The sequence below is a fragment of the Callithrix jacchus genome, chromosome 11 (assembly GCF_049354715.1).
Source record: "Callithrix jacchus isolate 240 chromosome 11, calJac240_pri, whole genome shotgun sequence".
Taxonomy (NCBI): Eukaryota; Metazoa; Chordata; class Mammalia; order Primates; family Cebidae; genus Callithrix; species Callithrix jacchus.
The window spans coordinates 36,525,874-36,547,447 of record NC_133512.1 but is presented as its reverse complement, the minus strand read 5'-3'; the positions used below and the strand labels follow the sequence as shown (position 1 = coordinate 36,547,447).

General features: G+C 38.3%; 1 protein-coding gene across 1 annotated transcript in view; it reads left to right on the top strand.

The window, feature by feature from the left end:
• The window catches only part of DNAH11 (dynein axonemal heavy chain 11), a 426,042-nt gene that overhangs the window by 128,904 nt on the left and 275,564 nt on the right, over window positions 1-21,574 (top strand). Inside the window, exon 26 of the mRNA XM_035253682.3 lies at window positions 20,518-20,742. Coding sequence (XP_035109573.3) covers window positions 20,518-20,742 — 225 coding nt within the window. The remainder of the gene's footprint in view (window positions 1-20,517; window positions 20,743-21,574) is intronic.

Here is a 21,574-nt window from a genome sequence, read left to right as displayed (position 1 = left end):
CTATGTTTATTGGCCTCATATATGTCTTCTTTTGAAAAGTGTCTGCTCATGTCCTTCTCCCACTTTTGCATGAATTTGTTTTTTCTTGTACATCTGTTTTAGTTCTTTGTAGATTCTGGATATTAGCCCTTTTTCAGATGGATAGATTGCAAAAAATTTTTTTCCATTCTGTTGGTTGCCGGTTCACTCTAATGATGGTTTCTTTTGCTGTACAGAAGCTCTGGAGTTTGATTAGGTCCCAGTTGTCTGTTTTGGCTTTTTTTTCCATTGCGTTTGGTGTTTTAGTCATGAAGTCCTTGCCTATGCCTATGTCCTGAATGGTTTTGCCTAGGGTTTCTTCTAGGGTTTTTATGGTGTTAGGTCTTATGTTTAAGTCTTTAATCCATCTGGAGTTAATTTTAGTGTAAGCTGTTAGGAATGGGTCCAGTTTCCGCTTTCTGCCCACTACTACCCAGTTTTCCCAACAGCATTTATTAAACAGGAAATCCTTTCCCCACTGCTTGTTTTTGTCAGGTTTGTCAAAGATCAGATGGTTGTAGATGTGTGGCATTGCCTCGAAAGGCTCTGTTCTGTTGCATTGCTCAGTGTTTCTATTTTGGTACCAGTACTTTGCTGTTTTGATTACTGTAGCTTTGTTGTATAGTTTGAAATCAGGTAGCATGACACCTCCGGCTTTATTCTTTTTGCTTAGGATTGTCTTGGCTGTTCAGGCTCTCGTTTGGTTCCATATAAAGTTTAAGGTGGTTTTTTTCCAGTTCTGTGAAGAAGATCATTGGTAGCTTGATGGGGCTAGCATTAAATCTATAGATTACCTTGGGCAGTATGGCCATTTTCAGAATATTGATTCTTCCTAACTATAAGCATGGAATATTTCTCCATTTCTTTGTGTCCTCTCTTATTTCCTTGAGTGGTGGTTTGTAGTTCTTCTTGAAGAGGTCCTTTACATCCTTTGTTAGTTGTATTCCTAGGTATTTTATTCTTTTTGTAGCAATTGTGAATGGGAGTTTGTTCATGATTTGGCTCTCTGTTGGTCTGTTATAGGTATATAGAAATATTTGTGATTTCTGCACATTGATTTTGTATCCTGAGACTTTGCTGAAGTTGCTTATCAGTTTAAGTAGATTTTGGGCTGAGATGATAGGGTCTTCTAAATATTCAATCATGTCATTTGCAATTAGAGAAAATTTGACTTCCTCTTTTCCTAATTGAATACCTTTTTTTTCCTTGCCTAATTGCTCTGGCTAGAACTTCCAATACTATATAGAATAGGAGTGTTGACAGAGGACATCCTTGTCTAGTGCCAGATTTCAAAGGGAATGCTTCGTTTTTGCACAAAGAGCTTTTATTATTTTGAGATATGTTCCTTCAATACCTAGTTTATAGAGAGTTTTTAGCATAAAGCGCTATTGAATTTTGTCAAAGGCCTTCTCTGCATCTATTGAGATAATCATGTAGTTTTTGTCTTTGGTTTTGTTTATGTGGTGGATTATGTTTATAGACTTGCATATGTTGAACCAGTCTTGCATCCCCGGAATGAAGCCTACTTGATCATGATTGATAAGCTTTTTGATATGCTATTGCAATCAGTTTTCCAGTATTTTTTTGAAGATTTTTGCACCTATGTTCATCATGGATATTGGCCTAAAGTTTTCTTTTTTTGTTGAGTCTCTGCTGGGTTTTTGTATCAGTGTGATGTTGGTCTCATAAAATGATTTGGGAAGGTTTCCTTTTTTTATGTGTTGTTTGGAATAGTTTCACAAGGAATGGTACCAGTTTCTCCTTGTATGTCAGCTGTGAACCCATCTGGTCCTGGACTTTCTTTGGTTGGTAGGCTATTAATTGCTGCCTCAACTTCAGTTCTTGTTACTGGTCTGTTCAAGTTTCAAATTCTTCCTGGTTTAGGCTTGGGAGGGTGCAAGTGTCCAGGAATTTATCAGTTTCTTCCAGGTTTACTGGTTTATGTGCATAGAGCTCTTTGTAGTAGTATCTGATTATAATTTGTATTTCTGTGGAATCTGTGGTGATTTCCCCTTTATCGTTTTTTATTGCATCTCTTTGATTCTTCTCCCTTTTCTGTTTTATTATTCCATCTAGTGGTCTATTTGATTGATCTTTTCAAAAAACCAGCTCTTGGATTTATTGATTTTTTGAAGGATTGTGTCTCTATCTCCTTCAGTTCTACTTTGATCTTAGTTATTTCTTGTCTTCTGCTAGCTTTTGAGTTTTTTTTATCTTGATCCTCTAGCTCTTTCAATTTTGATGATGGCATGTTGATTTTAGCTCTTTCCTCACTTCTCTGGTGGGCATTTATTGCTATAAATTTCCCTCTAGACCCTGCTTTAAATGTGTCCCAGAGATTCTGGTATGTGTGTCTTCATTCTCATTGGTTTTGAAGAACATCTTTATTTCTGCCTTCATTTCATTGTTTATCCAGTTGACATTCAGGAGCCAGTTATTCAGTTTTCATGAAGTTGTGTGGTTCTGAGTTAGTTTCTTAATTCTGAGTTCTAATTCGATTGCACTGTGGTCTGAGAGACTGTTTGTTATGATTTCGTCCTTTTGCATTTGCTGAGGAGTGATTTACTTCCAATTATGTGGTCAATTTTAGAGTAGGTGCCATGCAGTGCTGAGAGGAATATATATTCTGTGGATTTGGGGTGGAGATTTCTGTAGATGTCTATTAGGTCCACTTGTTCCAGATCTGAGTTCACATCCTGGATATCCTTGTTAATTTTCTGTCTGGTTGATCTAATATTGACAGTGGAGTGTTAAAGTCTCCCACTATTATTGTGTGGGAGTCTAAGTCTCTTTATAGGTCATTAAGAACTTGCTTTATGAACCTGGGTGCTCCTGAATTGGGTGCTCATATATTTAGGATCATTAGCTCTTCTTCCTGCATTGATCCTTTTACCATTACATAATGTCCTTCTTTGTATCTTTTGATCTTTGTTGGTTTAAAGTCCATTTTAACAGAGACTGGGATTGCAACTTCTGCTTTTTTTTTTTTTTTGCTCTCCATTTGCTTGATAAATCTTCCTCCATCCCTTTACTGTTAGCCTATGTGTGTCCTTGCATGTTGAGATGATTTCCTGAATACAGCACACACCAACGGGTTTTGACTATTTATCCAATTTGCCAGTCTGTGTCTTTTGATTGGGGCATTTAGTCTATTTACATTTAGGGTTAATATATTTATGTGTGAATTTGATCCTGCCATTTTGAGGCTAGCTGGTTGTTTTGCCTGTTAGTTGACACATTTTCTTCATTGTGTCAATGGGCTTTACTATTTGGAACATTTTTGGAGTGGCTGGTACTTGTTCCTTTCCTTGTTTAGTGCTTCTTTCAGGAGCTCTTGTGAGACTGGCCTGATGTTGACGAAATCACTCAGCAATTGCTTGTTCATAAAGGATTTTCTTTCTCATTCACTTGCACAGCTTAGTTTGGCTGGATATGTAATTCTAGGTTGAAAATTCTTTTCTTTAAGCATGTTGCATATTGGCCCCCACTCCCTTCCGGCTTATAGAGTTTCTGCTGAGAGATCTGCTGTGAGTATGATGAGCTTCCCTCTGTGGGTAACCCAACCATTCTCTCTTGCTGCCCTTAGCATTTTTTCCTTCATTTCAACCCTGGTGAAACAGATGATTATGTACCTTGGGTTGCTCTTCTTGAGGAATATCTTTGTGGTGTATTTCCTTGAATGTTGGCCTGGCTTGCTAGGTTGGGGAAGTTCTCCTGTATAATACCATGAAGAGTGTTACTCAGCTTTGGTCCATTCTCTCTCTCACATTCAGGTACACCTATCAGATGTAGATTAGATCTTTTCACATAATCCCATATTTCTCGGAGGCTTTGTTCATTTCTTTTCACTCTTTTCTCTCTAATCTTGCCTTCTCCGTTTATTTCATTGAGTTGATCTTCAATCTCTGATATTCTTTCTTCTGCCTGGTTGATTCAGCTACTTGAAATTTGTGTATGCTTTGCGAAGTTCTTGTGCTGTGTTTTTCAGCTCCATCAAGTCGTTTATATTCTTGTCTAAGCTGTTTATCCTACTTAGCATCTCATTTAACCTTTTTTTCTAGGTTCTTAGTTTCTTGGCATTGTGTTAGCACATGTTCTTTAAGCTCTGAGAAGTTTGTTATTACCCACCTTCTGAAGCATGTTCCTGTCAATTCATCCAATTAAATCTCCATCCATCTTTGATCCCAAGCTGGTGAGGAGTTGTGATCCCTTGGAGGAGGAGAGGCATTCTGGTTTTTGTTGTTTTTCTCCTTTTTGCACTGGTTTGTTCCCATGTTAGTGGTTTTATCTGCCTGTGGTCTTTGTAGTTGGTGACTTTCTGATTGGGTCTCTGAGTGGACGTCCTTTTTGTTGATGTTGAAGCTATTTCTTTCTGGTTCTTAGTTTTCCTTCTAACAGTCAGAATACTCTGATGCAGGACCACTGGAGGTTCACTCCATACCCTGTTTTGATTTGCATTTCTCTAATGACCAGTGATGATGAGCATTTTTTCATGTTTGTTGCCTCATGTATGTCTTCTTTTATAAAGTGTCTTTTCATATCCTTTGCTCACTTTTGAATGGGCTTGTTTGTTTTTTTCTTGTAAACCTGTTTTAGTTCTTCATAAATTCTGGATATCAGCCCTTTGTCAGATGGCTAAACTGCAAAGATTTTTTTTCCATTCTGTTGGTTGCCGATTCACTCTAATGACTGTTTCTTTTGCCGTGCAGAAGCTGTGGAGTTTGATTAGGTCCCATTTGTCTATTTTGGTTTTTGTTGCCAATGCTTTTGGTATTTTGGTCATGAAGTTCTTGCCTACTCCTATGTTCTGAATGGTTTTGCCTAGATTTTCTTCTATGGTTTTTATGGTGTTAGGTCTTATGTTTAAGTCTTTAATCCATCTGGAGTTAATTTTAGTGTAAGGTGTCAGGAAGGGGTCCAGTTTCTGCTTTCTGCACATAGCCAGTTTTCCCAACACCATTTATTAAACAGGGAATTCTTTCCCCATTGCTTGTATTTGTCAGGTTTATCAAAGATCATATAGTTGTAGATATGCTGTGTTGCCTCCGATGCCTCTGTTCTGTTCCATTGGTCTATATCTCTGTTTTGGTACCAGTAGCATGCTGTTTTGGTTACTGTAGCCTTGTAGTATAGTTTGAAGTTCAGTAGTGTGATGCCTCCCACTGTGTTCTTTTTACCTAGAATTGACTTGGCTATGTGGGCTGTCTTTTGGTTCCATATGAAGTTTCAGGTGGTTTTTCCCAGTTCTGTGAAGAAGGTCATTGGTAGCAGGTGGGGATAGCATTGAATCTGTAAATTACTTTGGGCAGTATGGCCATTTTCATGACATTGATTCTTCCTAACCATGAACATGGAATGTTTCTCCATCTGTTTGTGTCCTCTCTCATTTCGTTGAGCAGTGGGTTTGTAGTTCTCCTTGAAGAGGTCCTTTACGTTCCTTGTTTGTTGTATTCCTAGGTACTTTATTCTCTTTGTAGGAACTATGAATGGCAGTTCGTTCTTTATTTGGCTCTCTTTAAGTCTGCTATTCGTGAATAGGAATGCTTGTGATTTTTACACATTGATTTTGTATCCTGAGACTTTGCTGAAGTTGCTTATCACTTTCACGAGATTTTGGGCTGAGGCGATGGGGTCTTCTAGATATACTATCATGTCGTCTGCAAATAGAGACAATTTGGCTTCCTCCTTTCCTATCTGAATACCCTTTATTTCTTTTTCTTGCCTGATTGCTCTGGCTAGAACTTCCAGTATTATCTTTCTTTGTCTAGTGCCAGATTTCAAAGGGAATGCTTCCAGTTTTTGCCCATTCAGTATGATATTGGCTGTTGGTTTGTTGTAAATAGCTTTTATTATTTTGAGATACGTTCCTTCAATACCTCATTTATTGAGGGTTTTTTAGCATAAAGGGCTAAATTTTGTCAAAGGCCTTCTCTGCATCAATTGAGATAATCATGTGGTTTTTGTCTTTGGTTCTGTTTATGTGGTGAATTACATTTATAGACTTGCGTAGGTTGAACCAGCCTTGCATCCCCAGGATGAATCCGACTTGATCGTGGTGGATAAGTTTTTTGATGTGCTATTGCAATCGGCTTGCCAGTATTTTATTGAAGAGTTTTGCGTCTATGTTCATCATGGGTATTGGCCTGAAGTTTTCTTTTCTTGTTGAGTCTCTGCCAGGTTTTGGTATCAGGATGTTGTTGGTCTCATAAAATGATTTGGGAAGGATTCCCTCTTTTTTGGATTATTTGGAATAGTTTCAGAAGGAATGGTACCAGTTCCTCTTTGTGTGTCTGGTAGAATTCAGCTGTGAACCCATCTGGACCTGGGCTCTTTTTTGTGTGGTAGGCTGCCTCAACTTCATATCTTGTTATTGGTCTATTCATGGTTTTGACTTCTTCCTGGTTTAGGCCTGGGAGGATGCAAGTGTCTAGGAATTTATCCATTTCTTCCAGGTTTACTAGTTTATGTGCATAGAGTTGTTTGTAATATTCTCTGATGATGGTTTGAATTTCTGTGGGATCTGTGGTGATTTCCCCTTTATCATTTTTTATCACATCTATTTGGTTATTCTCTCTTTTCTTTTTTATTAATCTGGCTAGTGGTCTGTCTATTTTGTTGATCTTTTCTAAAAACCAACTCCTAGATTTATTGATTTTTTTAAGGGTTTTTCTTGTCTCTATGTCCTTCAGTTCTGCTCTGATCTTAGTTATTTCCTGTCTTCTGCTAGGTTTTGAGTTTTTTTTTAATCTTGCTCCTCTAGCTCTTTCAATTTTGATGATAGGGTCTCAGTTTTGGATCTCTCCTTTCTTCTCATGTGGGCACTTATTGCTATATATTTTCCTCTAGAGACTGCTTTAAATGTGTCCCAGAGATTCTGGTATGTCTTTGTTCTCATTGGTTTCAAAGAACTTGTTTATATCTGCTTTTATTTAATTGTTTATCCAGTCAACATTCAAGAGCCAGTTGTTCACTTTCCATGAAGCTGTGCGATTCTGAGTTAGTTTCTGAGGTCTGAGTTCTAACTTGATTGCACCGTGGTCTAAGAGACTGTTATGATTTCTGTTCTTTTGCATTTGCTGAGGAGTGATTTACTTCCAATTATGTGGTCAGTTTTAGAGTAGGTGTGATGTGGTGCTGAGAAGAATGTATATTCTGTGGATTTGGGGTGGAGAGTTCTGTAAATGTCTATCAGGTTTGCTTGTTCCAGGTCTGAGTTCAAGTCCTCGATATCCTTGTTAATTTTTTATCTGGTTGATCTGTCTAATATTGACAGTAGAGTGTTAAAATCTCCCAATATTATTGTGTGGGAGTCTAAGTCTCTTTGTAAGTCATTAAGAACTTGCCTTATGTATCTGGGTGCTCCTGTACTGGGTATGTATATATTTATAATTGTTAGCTCTTCTTGTTGTATCTATCCTTTTACCATTATGTAATGTCCTTCTTTATCTCTTTTGATCTTTGTTGCTTTAAAGTCTATTTTATCAGAGATGAGAATTGCAACTCCTGCTTTTTTTTGCTCTCCGTTTGCTTGGTAAATCTTCCTCCATCCCCTTGTTTTGAGCCTTTATGTATCCTTGTGTGTGAGATGGGTTTCCTGGATACAGCACACCAATGGGTTTTGGCTTTTTATCCAATTTGCCAGTCTGTGTCTTTTGATTGGTACATTTAGTCCATTTACATTTAGAGTTAATATTGTTATGTGTGAGTTTGATACTGCCATTTTGATGGTAGCTGGCTGTTTTGCCTGTTAGTTGATGCAGATTCTTCATTTGGTTGATGCTCTTTACCATTTGGTATGTTTTTGGAGTGGCTGTTACTGGTTGTTCCTTTCTATGTGTATTGCCTCTTTCAGGAGCTCTTGTAAAGTAGGCCTGGTGGTGACAAAATCTCTGAGTACTTACTTGTTCGTAAAGGTTTTTATTTTTCCCTCACTGATGAAGCTCCGTTTGGCTGGATATGAAATTCTGGATTGAAAGTTCTTTTCTTTAAGGATGTTGAATATTGGCCCCCACTCTCTTCTGGCTCCTAGGGTTTCTGCTGAGAGATCTGCTGTGAGTCTGATGGGCTTCCATATGTGGGTAACCCGACCTTTCTCTCTGTCTGCCCTTAGCATTTTTTCCTTCATTTCAACCCTGGTGAATCTGACAATTATGTGCCTTGGGGTTGCTCTTCTTGAGGAATATCTTTGTGGTGTTCTCTGTATTTCCTGGACTTGAATATTGGCCTGCCTTGCTAGGTTGGGAAAGTTTTCCTGGATAATATCCTGAAGAGTATTTTCTGGCTTGGATTCATTCTCTTCATCACATTCTGGTACACCTGTCAAACATGGATTAGGTCTCTTCGCATAGTCCCACATTTCTTGGAGACTTTGTTCATTCCTTTTTGTGCTTTTTTCTCTAATCTTGGCTTCTCATTTTATTTCATTGAGTTGGTCTTCAACCTCTGATATCCTTTCTTCTGCTTGGTCAATTCGGCTGTTGAAACTTGTGCATGCTTCGCAAAGTTCTCGTGTTATGTTTTTCAGCTCCATCAATTCACTTATATTCCTCTCTAAGTTGTCCATTCTTGTTATCATTTTGTCAAATCTTTTTTCAAAGTTCTTAGTTTCTTTGCATTGAGTTAGAACATGTTCTTTTAGCTCATGGAAGTTTCTCATTACCCACCTTCTGAATTCTGATTCTGTCATTTCATCAAACTTGTTCTCCATCCAGCTTTGTTCTCTTGCTGGTAAGGAATTGTGATCCATTGTAGGAGGAGAGGTGTTCTGGTTTCAGGTGTTTTCCTCCTTTTTGCACTGGTTTCTTCCCATCTTTGTGAATTTATCCACCTGTCATCTGTGTAGTTGCTGATTTTCAGATTGGTTCTCTGAGTGGACATCCAGACTGTTGATGATGAAGTTATTTCTGTTTCTTAGTTTTCTTTCTAAGAGTCTGGCCCCTCTGCTGTAGGACTGCTGAGGTCCACTCTAGGCCCTGCTTGCCTGGGGTTCACCTGCAGCAGCTGCAGAACAGTGAGGGTTGCTACCAGTTTCTTCTTCTGCTATCTTTGTCCCAGAATGATGCCTCCCAAATGTCAGTCTGAACAGTCCTTTTTGAGGTGACTCTTTGGATATATGGGGGTCAGGCAGCTGCTTGAGGGAGACAGTCTGTTCTTTATAGGAGCTCAAATGCTGAGGTGTGAGCTCCGTTGTTTATTCAGAGCTGCTCGGCAGGTACGTTTAGGTCTGTTGCAGCAGAACTCATAACCCCCCCTTTTTTTTCCCAGGTGCTCTGTCCTGGGGTGTTAGGGCTTTATTTATGAGTATCCATTGTGCTGTGGCCTTTTTTTATCAGGGCTGCCCTGCCCAGCAAGGAGGCAGCCTAGTCACTGTCTGCCTGCAGAGGCTTTGCTGAGCTGCCGTGTGAACTTCCCTACAGTCCTATTTATATGGATGTGGTTAGAACTGCCTTGGCAATGGTGGCCCACCTCTGTAATGGCAGAATCTCTCTGTTAAGGCGAGTTGCCTCAGCAATGGCGGGTTGCCTCTGTAGGGTGAACTGCCTCGGTAATGGCAGACTCCCCTCCCCCATAGAGCTGGGCCATCCCGGGTTCAGCTGTGCTTGCCCTGAAACTCTCAACCCTGAGCGTGTTTCCAATTATTGTTTTTTTTTGTTTTTGTGGGGGTGGGACCCACCGAGCCTGATCACCTGGCTCCATGCCTCAGAGCCTTTTTTTTTTTTAATTGAAGAGTTGACTCTCTCCCAAGTGTTCCAGTCACCTGCTGAAAGGGCTCCAGAATCTGTGTGATTTCCCATGTGGCGATCCACTGTGCCGGCTGAAACAACAGTACTGCCTGGGAATCTCCTGGCCTGGCTCCCTGTTTCAGACCCCTGTTTAATCAGATGAATGGGTGAATCTGCCTTCTCGGAGCTCCAATTGCCTGCTTAAAAGGGGAACCAGACCAGTGTATTTTGTACGGAGAACCGCCATGCCAGGGCACCAGCAAAGCAGCCACGCTGGTGACCCGTGGGGCTCCTCTGCCTGGGAATCTCCTGATCTGTGGGCAATAAAGATCCATCTGGAAATGCAGTGTCCACTCACCCTCTGCGCTTTCACTGGGTGCTGCAATCCTGAGCTGCTCCTAAAGCCTGAATTCTGAGTTCTAACTTGATTGCACTGTGGTCTGAGAGACTGTTTGTTATGATTTCTGTTCTTTTGCATTTGCTGAGGAGTGATTTACTTCCAATTATGTGGTCAATTTTAGAGTAGGTGATGTGGTGCTGAGAAGAATGTATATTCTGTGGATTTGGGGTGGAGAGTTCTATAAATTTCTATCAGGTTTGCTTGTTCCAGGTCTGAGTTCAAGTCCTGGATATCCTTGTTAATTTTTTGTCTGGTTGATCTGTCTAATATTGACAGTGGAGTGTTAGTCTCCCACTATTATTTGTGGGAGTCTAAGTCTCTTTATAAGTCATTAAGAACTTGCCTTATGTATCTGGGTGCTCCTGTATTTGGCGTGTATATATTTAGAATCCTTAGCTCTTCTTGTTGCATCAATCCTAGGTTTGTTCATTTTGTTTACCTATTCCAAAAACCGATTCTTAATTCCATTGGTCTTTTTGTTGTCTTTCTAGTCTCTCTTTCATTGATTACTACTCTGATCTTTATTATTTTTTCTACTATTGATTGTGGGCTTAGTTTGTTCTTCTTTTTCTAGTTCCTGAAGTGTTAGCATTAAGTTCTTTATTTGAGATTTTCTTACTGCTGTAGACATTTATTTCTAACAACTTCCCTCTTAGAATGATTTGTTGCATCCTGTAAGTTTTAGTATGTTGTGTTTCTGTTTTCATTTATCTTAAGATATTTAAAAATTTTCTCATTTGATTCCTTCTTTGACTCATTGCCTGTTCAGGACAATGTTATTAATTTTCATATATTTGTGAGTTTCCAAAATTCCTCCATTACTTATTTCTTCTTATGCCATTGTGATTGGAAAAATACTTGATGGTATTTTTTATCTTGTTTTCCATCTAAGATTATCTGGGAGACTTAGAAAACATTTATGTTTTTCATATTGATGCATAAGAGGTGTACATAATTGGGGGGTATATGTGCCAATTTAATATATTCACATAATTTGTAAAGATCAGATCAGTGTAATTGGGATGGCTATCATCTTCGATACTTGTCTTTTCTTTGTGCTAAAACTATTGGAATTTTTTTCTTCCAGCTCTTTTGAAATACACAATACATTATAGTAAACTATATCCACCCTACTGATCTATCTAACACTGGGTCTTATGAGATCCACTAAAAAAATTTCCCACATGAGTGAGAATATGTGATATTTGTCTTTCTGTGCTTGCCTTATTTCACTTAATATCCTTCTCTAGTTCAATCCGCATTGCTGCAAATGACATGATTTCATTGTTTTTTATAGCCAAATAATATTCTATTGTGTATATACACCATTCTTAAATCTGTCTGTTAATGGACACTTAGGTCAATTCTATATTTTGGCTATTATAAATTAGTACTACAAAAAACATGGAAGTGCAGATCTTTCTTCAACATATATTCTTTGGGTATATACCTTGTAGTTGAATTGCTGGATTATATTTTTAGTTCTAGTTTCTTGAAAAATCTCCATACTGTTCTCCAGAATGGCTGCACTAATTTATATTTCTACCAGCAGCATACATGGGTTCCCTTTCTCTGCATCCTTGCCAGCAGCATCCATTATTAACTATTTTTTTGGTAAAAGCCATTTAACTGGGGTGAGATTGTATCTCATTGTATTATGATTTGCATTTCTCTCATGATTAGTAATGTTGAGCATTTTTTCATACAACGGTTGACCATTTGTATGTCTTCTTTTGAGAAATGCCTATTCAAATCTTTTGCCCATTTTAAAATCAGATTGGATTTGTTTTTGTTTTGTTTTGTTTTGTCCCTGGGTTGTTTGAATTCCTTATGTATTCTGGTTATTAATCCCTTATCAGATGAGTAGTTTGCAAATAGTTGCTCCCATTCTGTAGGTTGATTCTTCACTTTGTTAATTGTTTCTGTTGCTGTGCAGAAGCATTTTACCTTAGCATGATCCTGTTTGTCCCGTTTTGCTTTTGTTGTCTGGGTATTTGAAGTCTTACACAGACACATGTGGGCATGCACACACGTGCACACACACACATGCACACACACACACACACAATCTTTGCCCAGAACAATGTCTTGTAGCATTTTTCCAGTGTTTTCTCCTGGTAGTTTTATAGTTTCAGATCTTAGATTTAACTCTTCAATCCATTTTGATTTGATTTTCGTTTACATTGAGAGAGAGGAATCTAGTTGGATTCTTTTGCGTATAGTTTTCCAGTTTTCCCAGCATCATTTATTAAAGAGACTGTCCTTTCTCCATTGTATGTGGTTCTTGGCACATTTGTTGAAGATTAATTGGCTGTAAATATATGGGTTTATATCTTGGATCTCTGCTCCCTTGGTCTCTGTGTCTATTATTATGCCAGTACTGTGCTGATTTGGTTACTATAGCTTTGGAGAAAATTTCAAAGACAGGTAGTTTGATTCCTCTAGCTTTTTTTCTTTTTGCTCAGGATAGCTATTTTTCAGGGTCTTCTGTGATTCTATATAAATTTTGAAACTTTTTCTATTTCTGTGGAAAAAATGTTGTTGGTATTTTGATAGAGATTGCACTGAATTTAGAAATTGCTTTGGGTAATTCTTTCATTTTAACAATACTCTCTTCCAATCCATGAGCATGGAATATCTTTCTGTTTTTTTATCTGTGGCTTCAATTTCTTTCATTAGTGTTTCATAATGTTTCTTGTATAGAAACTTTCACTTTTCATCTTTCATTTCTTTGATTAATTTGATTTCTACATATTATATATTATTTGTAGCTGTTGTGAATGTGGTTGCCTTCTTGATTTCTTTTTCCAAATGTTTGCTGTTGGTACATATAAATGCAACTGGTTTCTGTATGTCTACTTTGTATTATGCAACTTTCCAAAACTCGTTCATCAGTTCTAACAGTTTTTTGGTGGAACCTTTAGGTTTTTTTAGTACAAGATCATGTCATTTGAGAACAAGGCTAATTTGACTTCTTTCTTCCATTTTGAATGGCTTTTATCTCATTCTCTTGCCTAATTGCTCTGGCCAGGACTTCTATTACTATATTGAATACAAATAGTGAAAATGGGTATTCTTGTCTTGTTCCAGATCTTAGAGGAAAGGCTTTCAGTTTTTCCCATTCAGAATAGTGTTAGGTATGGGTTTGTTATACGTGACCTTTACAATTTTGAGATATATTCCTTCTATACCATTGTTGACGAGAGTTTTTATCATAAAGGGATGTTGAATTTTATTAAATGCCTTTTTGAAATTTCTTGAATTAATCATATAATTTTTCTTCTTGGTGTTATTGATGCGATGCATCACATTTCTTGACTTGTATAGGTTAAACTATCCTTCTATCCCTGGAATGACTCCTACTAATTCATGGTAAATGATTTTTTTAGTGTATTGTTGAATTCCATTTTAGTGTAGTATTTTGTGGAGAATTATTGCATCTATGTTTATCAGTAAAATTGGCCTGTAATTTTTTCTTTACCTTGTGTTCTTTTCTAATTTTGGTATCATGGTAATGCTAGCTTCATTTTCTTAGTCTAGCTAAAGGCTTATCAATTTTGCTTATCTTTTTATAAAACCAACTTTTGTTGATCTTCTATATTGTTTCTTCAGTTTCCATGTTATTTACTTCTGCTCTCATCCTTGTCATTTCTTTCCTTTTTCTAGTTTTCAGTTAGGTTTCTTTTTGCTTTTTAACTTCCTTGAGGTCTATTCTTAGGTTGTTTATTTGAAGGCCTTCTACTTTTTTGATATATGTGCTTATTGTAAGCAATAGTGCATATATCAAAAAAGTAGAAGGCCTTCAAATAAACTTCCCTCTTATGCTGGATTTTGTTATATCATATAGATTTTGATATGTTTTATTTTCATTTTAATTTGTTTCAAGAAATTTTACATTTTCTTCTTAATTTCTTCATTGATTTATTGGTTGGTTAAGAGCATGTTGTTTAATTTTCATGTCTTTTTGACATTTCTAAGGTTCCTCTTGTTAATGATTTCTAGTTTTATTTCATTGTAATCAGAAAAGATACTCAATATGATTTTTACTTTTTAGAATTTGTTGAAACTTGTTTTGTACCCTAGGATATGATGTATTCTGGAGAATCCATGTGCTGACAAAAAGAATGTGTATTCTGCAGCCGTTGAGTAAAATGTTCTGGCCTACTAGGTCTAGTGTGTAGTTTAAGTCTGATGTTTCTTTGTTGATTTTTTTTTTTTGAGACAGAATTTCACCCATTCATGTAGTGATACAATCTCTGCTCACTGCAACCTCCACCTCCTGGGTTCAAGCAATTTTCCTGCCTCCGCCTCCTGAGTGACTGGGACTACAGGCATGTGCCGCCATGCCAGGCCAATTTTTTGTATTTTTAGTAGAGATGGGGTTTCACCTTATTAACCAGGATGATTTTGATCTCCTGCCTCAGCCTCCCAGAGTGCTGGATTACAGGTATGAGCCATCATGCCCAGACCTTTGTTGATTTTTCATATCTGGAAGATCTGTCCATTACTGAGAGTGGGATGTTAAAGTCCTATACTATTTTTGTGTTGCAGTACATCTTTTCCTTTAACCTTTTAGGTCTATTAATGTTTGTTTTATATACTTTGGAGCTTAGGTGTTGGGTGCATACTTAATATTTATAATTATTATATCCTCTTGCCTAATTGACTGCTTTAGCATTATGTAATTACCTTCTTTGTCACTTTTTAAGCCTTGATTATAGTATATTTTATCTGATCTACATATAGCTATGAATATTCTTTTCTGGTTTCTAGTTGATATATCATTTTCCACTCTATTATTTTCAGTGTATGTGTGTCTTTATAGGTGAAGTGGGTTTCTTGTAGGGACTGCATAGTTCTGTTATGTTTCTTTATTCAGCCACTTAATGCCTTTTAATTGGAGAATTGAGTCCATTTATGGTCATTATTATTGAGTAAGGACTTATTGCTGCCATTTTGTCACTTCTGGTTGTTTTGCAATTCCACTCTTTTTTGCTGTCTTCCTTTATGGTTAACTGATTTTCTCTAGTATGTTTTAGTTCATTTCTTTTTATTTTTAGTGAATCTATTATAGGCTTTACATTATGATTACCATGAGGCTTAGGAAAAAATATAACAAGTTATTTTAAAGAGATAATAACTTAGATCACAAAGAAAAAATACCTGAGAAAAAAATGAACAAACTTTATTCCTTCTCTCCACCCCTCATTTTGAGCTTTAATTGTCTCAATTTGCATATTTTTATATTATCTTTCTCTTAACAGGTTACTGTAGCTATTGTTTTTGATAGATTTGTCTTTTGGGCTTTGTTCCAGAGGTATGAGTGGATTACACATCATAGTTACAGTACTAGACTATTCTGTGTTTGTTCATGTATTTTATTTTGCCAGTGGCTTTTATGCCTTAAAAATTTTTTTAATGTTGATGTTTTCTATTTCAGATTGAAGAATTTCCTTTAGCTATTTGCGTAAAACTAGTCTAGTCGTGGTGAATTAGCTCAGCTTTTTTTTTTGGGGGGGGGGTTCAGGGAATAGACTTCAATCTCTCCCTCATATTTGAAGGAATAGTTTGCTGGACACAGTATTCTTGTTTAGCAGAGTTTTTTTCATTACATTTAGAAGTTTGAGAATGTCATTCCACTCTATACTGGCCTGCATTCTTTCTGCTGTGGTGTCTCTTGTCAAATTGGAGTTCCTTTATATCTTACTTGCTTTTCTTTCATTGCTTTGGAATTCTCTATGTGTCCTTGACCTTTGAGAGTTTGATTATTATATGATTTTGGGTAGTATTATTTGGGTCAGTTCTATTCAGTGTTCTCTGACCTTCCTGTACCTGGATATTTATATCTTTCTCAGGTTTTTGAAAGTCTTTAATATTATTTATCTTGTAGACAGTTTTCCCTGCTTTTCATTCTTTGTTCTCTTAAATTTGTTAAGGCTTGTTTTGTGGCCATATTAGTCTGTTTTCATGCTGTTGATAAAGAGATACCCAGGACTGGGTAATTTACAAAAGAAAGAGGTTTATTGGACTTACAGTTCCATGTGGCTGGGGAGACCTAACAATTGCAGCAGAAGGTGAAAGTCAGGTCTCACATGGCAGCAGATAAGAAAAGAGAGCTTGTGCAGGCAAACTCTTCTTTCTAAAACCATCAGAGCTCTTGAGACTTACTCACAGTCACAAGAACAACATGGGAAAGACCTGCCCCCATGATTCAGTTACCTCCCACTGGATCCCTCCCATAACACATTCAAGATGCGATGTGGGTAGGGAGACAGCCAAACCATATCAGTCTGCCCCTGGCTCTCCCAAATCATGTCCTTACATTTTAAAATTAATCATGCCTTCCAAACAGTCCCCCAAAGTCTTAACTCATTTCAGCATTAACTCAAAAGCCCACAGTTCAAAGTTTCATCTGAAATAAGGCAAGTTCCTTCCAACTATGAGCCTGAAAAATCAAAAGCAAGTTAGTTACTTCCTAGACACAATGAGGGTACAGCTATTGGTAAATACAGCCATTCCAAATGAGAGAAACTGGCCAAAACAAAGGGGCTGCAGGCCCTATGCAATTCTGAAATACAGCAGGTCAGTCCAATCTTAAAGCTCCAGAGTGATCTCCTTTCACTCTATGTCTCACATCCCAGCCATGCTGATGCAAGGGTGGGCCCCCTTGGTCTTGGGCAGCTCTGCCCCTGTGGCTTTGCAGGTTAAAGCCTCTCTCTTAGCTGCTTTCATAGGCTGGCATTGAGTGTCTGTGGCATTTTTAGGTGCACAGTGCAGTCTGTCAGTAGATGTACCATTCTGGGGTCTGGAGGACAGTGGCCTTCTTCTCACTGCTTCACTAGGTGGTGCTCCAGCAGGGACTCTGTGTGGGTACTCTCACAGCACATTTCCCTTTTGCACTGCCATAATAGAGGTTCTCCATGAGGACACTGCCCCAACAGCAAACTTCTGTCTGGTCATCCAGGCGTTTCCATACATCTTGTGAAATCTAGACAGAGGTTCCCAAACCTCAGTTCTTGACTTTTGTGTGCTGGCAGGCTCAGCACCACATGGAAGCTGCCAAAGCTTGAGGTTTGCATCCTCTGAAGCCACATCCCAAGCCCTATGTTGGCCTCTTTCAGCCATGGCTAGAGTGGCTGGGATGCAGGACACCAAGTCTCTAGGCTGCACATAGCATGGGAGCCCTGGGCCTGGCCCAGGGGACCCCTTTTTCCTCCTGTGCCTCCAGGCCTGTGATGGGAGTGCCTGCCACAAAGGTCTCTGATGGCCTGGACACATTTTCCTCATTGTCTTGGGGATTAAAATTTGGCTCCTTGTTACTTTTGCAAATTTCTGCAGTCAGCTTGAATTTCTTCTCAGAAAATGGGATTTTCTTTTCTATCACATTGTCAGGGTGAAAATTTTCTGAAATTCTTCTATGCTCTGCTTCCCTTATAAAACTGAATGCCTTTAATGGCACCCAATTCACCTCTTAAATGCTTTGTTGCTTAGAAATTTCTTCTGCCAGATGCCCTAAATTATCTCTCTCGAGTTCAAAATACAACAAATCTCTTTGCCACCGATCTCTTTGCTAAAACATAACAGGAGTCACCTTTGCTCCAGTTCCCAACAAATTCCTCATCTCCACCTAAGACCACTTCAACCTGGATTTCATTGACCATGTCATTATGAGCATTTGGGTCAAAGCCATTCAAGTCTCTAGAAAGTTCCAGACTTTCCCACATTTTCCTGTTTTCTTTTGAGCCCTTCAAAATGTTCCAACCTCTGCCTGTTACCTAGTTCCAAAGTTGGTTCCACATTTTTGGGTATCTTTTCAGCAGCACACCACTGTAGTGGTACCAATTTACTGTATTAGTTCATTTTCATGCTGCTGATAAAGACATACCCAAGATTGGGCAATTTACATAAGAAAAAGGTTTATTGGACTTACAGTTCCATGTGACTAGGGAGGCCTCACAATCATGGCAAAAGGTAAAAGGGACATCTCACATAGTGGCAGATGAGAGAAGAGAGCTTGGGCAGGCAAACTCCCCTTTTGAAACCATCAGACCTTGTGAGATTTATTCACAATCATGAAACTGCATGGGAAAGACCTGCCTCCATGATTCAGTTACCTCCCACTGGGTCCCTCCCACAACACGTGAGAATTCAAGATGAAATTTGGGTGGGGACACAGCCAAACCATATCATTGACCTAACACATGATCTGTCTTGGAGAATGTTTCATTTGTGCTTAGAAAAATCTGTATTCTGCTATTGGATGAAATAGTCTGTCTATGTCCGTTAGGTGTGTTTGGTCTAAAGTGTTCAAGTCCACTGTTTCCCTCTTGATTTTCTGTCCAGATGATCTGTTCATTGTTGGAAGTGGATTGTACTTCAGTTTATATCATGCTTCAGATCTGTTAATATTTGATATATATATTTAGGTTCTCTGATGTTGGGTGCGTATATATTTTAAATCAGATTTAAAAAACTGTTATTTTTTTACTTTTTTCTAATTCTAATACTCAACATCTGTTTATTCATTGAGCATCTAATTGTTATAGACTCCAGGTATGATACCGTTTGGGATCCAAAGTTATGAACACTTGTTCTCTAGGAAGATGTACTTGAGTAGGGAGATAAACGAAACGACTCCAAGGAGTCTAAGACAGGGAAGTTTTGTGATTAAGGTGGGTGAAAGACCCAGGGAGGGCCTTAGAAGATGATGGTGCTTATGCCGAGACTTGAAGGATAGTCTGTTATTCTCCAAAAACTGGAAGTCAGAAAAGGAAATTTACGCAATGAGGACAATATTAGTAGTACCTTGGAATGACAGGATGTCTCTGCCATTCAAAGGTAATGTCAAGACTCTAGTTTCCTTGGACTATACATTATAGGTGTTAGTAACTCTTCACACATGGGAAGAAATGTAGAAGGGACAAACAGGAAATGACAGTGGTGTTATTATTAGACATAAGACATTTAGGGGAAAAACTGGTTTGGAGAGATGACACTAATTGGCTTATTCAGTGTGAGGGACATTTATGCAAAGGTGAAACACCAGACCACAGCGCAACACAGAGGTTCAGCCAAGAACTGGTGGTTGAGAGTTCACTATCAGTATCTTGAGACTTGATGAACTAGATAAAAAGAGTTAAGAAGATAAGCCAGCTGAGAATAGAGCATTGGAAAGGCTGAATTTGGGGAACAAGAGGAGAAGACAAAAAGGAGGCAGCAAGAGAGTGGTCAGAGAAATAGTTGAAACAGCCTACTGCAATATCATAGAGAAGTGAAGGGATAACGTTTTTCCTCCAAAAAGAGTCAAGTATGTTAAATACCTAGAGTAGAGAAACATGAGAAGTTGAGGTCATGCTGGTCAGTGACTTTCTGAGATTTCATGTTATAGGATGGTGAGAAGTACTAGCTAGACTGCATGACATTAAAACAAGTCCTGCTGAGCTAAACATTGAGTACCCACGAACACAAAGAAGGGAATGATACACACTGGGGCCTACTTGAGGGTGGAGGGCAGCAGGAGGGTGAGGATCAGAAATCTACCTGTCAGGTACTATGCCCATTACCTGGGTGATGAAATAATCTGCACACCAAACTCCCACAACATGCAGTTTACCCATGTAACAAGCCTGCATATGTACCCCTTGAACCCAGAATAAAAGTTGGAAGGTAAAAAAAAGACATGAAGACAGACTTAGAACATTTAAGTTAGGCAGAGATGTAATGCTGTTGGATAGAAGCATTCCAGACATACTAGCGGCATTTTAATTAAAACAGAGTTTTTTAGATTTTCTTTTTAATATAAACATGAGAAACAAAAACCATATTAATTACAGCATTCTTTTCAAAATAAAACTGCAATCAATACTTGAAAAAAGACAAGCCCTGGTGATAGGAGAGCTGTGGAGCTCAGCAGTGAACTGAGAAGGGAGGAATGTGGAAGCACGAGGGCCCAGCAGGCTGGTGGGGGCAGCTTTCCGAATTGTTTTTTGAGATCGATAAACACATACTTACATAATCTTGGCATGACTAATAGGCAGGGACGCAGGAAGAATAATGAAAGAATACAGTTTAATTCCCAATGCGGAACCCCAATACACAATACCTTTTTTCTGCCTGTAGTAGATACATGGCCTTCTTGAGAAAGACATATGAGATATAGTTGTTTTATGTATTTACCTTTTTTCTTTTTGGAAAAGTGTTAATATGAGCATCTACTACCATTAATTCACTCATTCAGCAAAAACAAATGCCAGTTCCAGGTATTACATGCTAGGTCTAAGAGTCCAGCAATAAACAGAGTAGACATAGTGCCTCCCTCGTAGCACTCACAGTCTACTAAATTTAGCTACTATTTAAAATTCTTTGCCTTTATTTTAGGTTCAGTTGCAGACTCTTCTTCAAAGCAAGTATGTGGAATATTTCATTGAGCAAGTGTTAAGTTGGCAAAATAAATTAAACATAGCAGACTTGATCATCTTTACTTGGATGGAAGTCCAGCGAACTTGGTCTCACCTGGAAAGCATTTTTGTCTGTTCAGAGGATATTCGAATCCAGCTTGTGAAAGATGCTAGAAGATTTGATGGGGTGGATGCTGAATTTAAGGTTTGTCACAGACAGGCTGTATGCTATTCTAGCGAAGTTTTGTAAAGAAACATGAGTTGGAGCATCATATTTATAAAAATGAATATGTTTTTGCATGAGTAAGCAGGAGTCAGGAGACTTTTCCTGCGAAGGGCCAGGTAATAAATATTTCAGGCTGTGTAGATCATGCAGCCTCTCTAACACATTCTGAATAGTGCCATCAAAGCATGAAAGAAGACATGGATAATACATAAACAAATGGATATGGCTATATGCCAATACAGCTTTATTTGTAGACATTGAAATTTGAATTTCACATAGTTTTCATGTGTCACAAAATACCACACTGCTTTTGATGTTTTTCAGTGATTTAAAACTGTAGGCTAGGCTCAGTGGCTCAGACCTATAATCGTAGCCCTTTGGGAGTCCAAGGTGGGAGGATGACTTGAGGGTAGGAGTTCAAGACAAGCCTAGGCAATATAGTAAGACCCCTTCTCTACTAAACAATTTTTAATAATTAGCTGGGCAAGGTGGCCCACGCTTGCAGTCCTAGCTACTCGGGAGACTGAGGTGGGAGGATCACTTGAGCCAAGGTAGTTTGAGGTTTACAGGGAGCTATGACTGCACCAGTGCACTCCATCCTGGGTGACAGTGCACTCCATCCTGGGTGATAGGATGAGACCCTGTCTCCAAAATAAATGTAAAAATCATTATTAACTTCTAGGTCACGCAAAAACAAACATCAGGCCATATTTGTCCCATATGCCATAGATTGCTGACACTTGTACGAAAGGTAAACAGATTTGTCTTCATAAGTAAAAGACTGAGAAAGGACAACAGGTAGAAAATACTA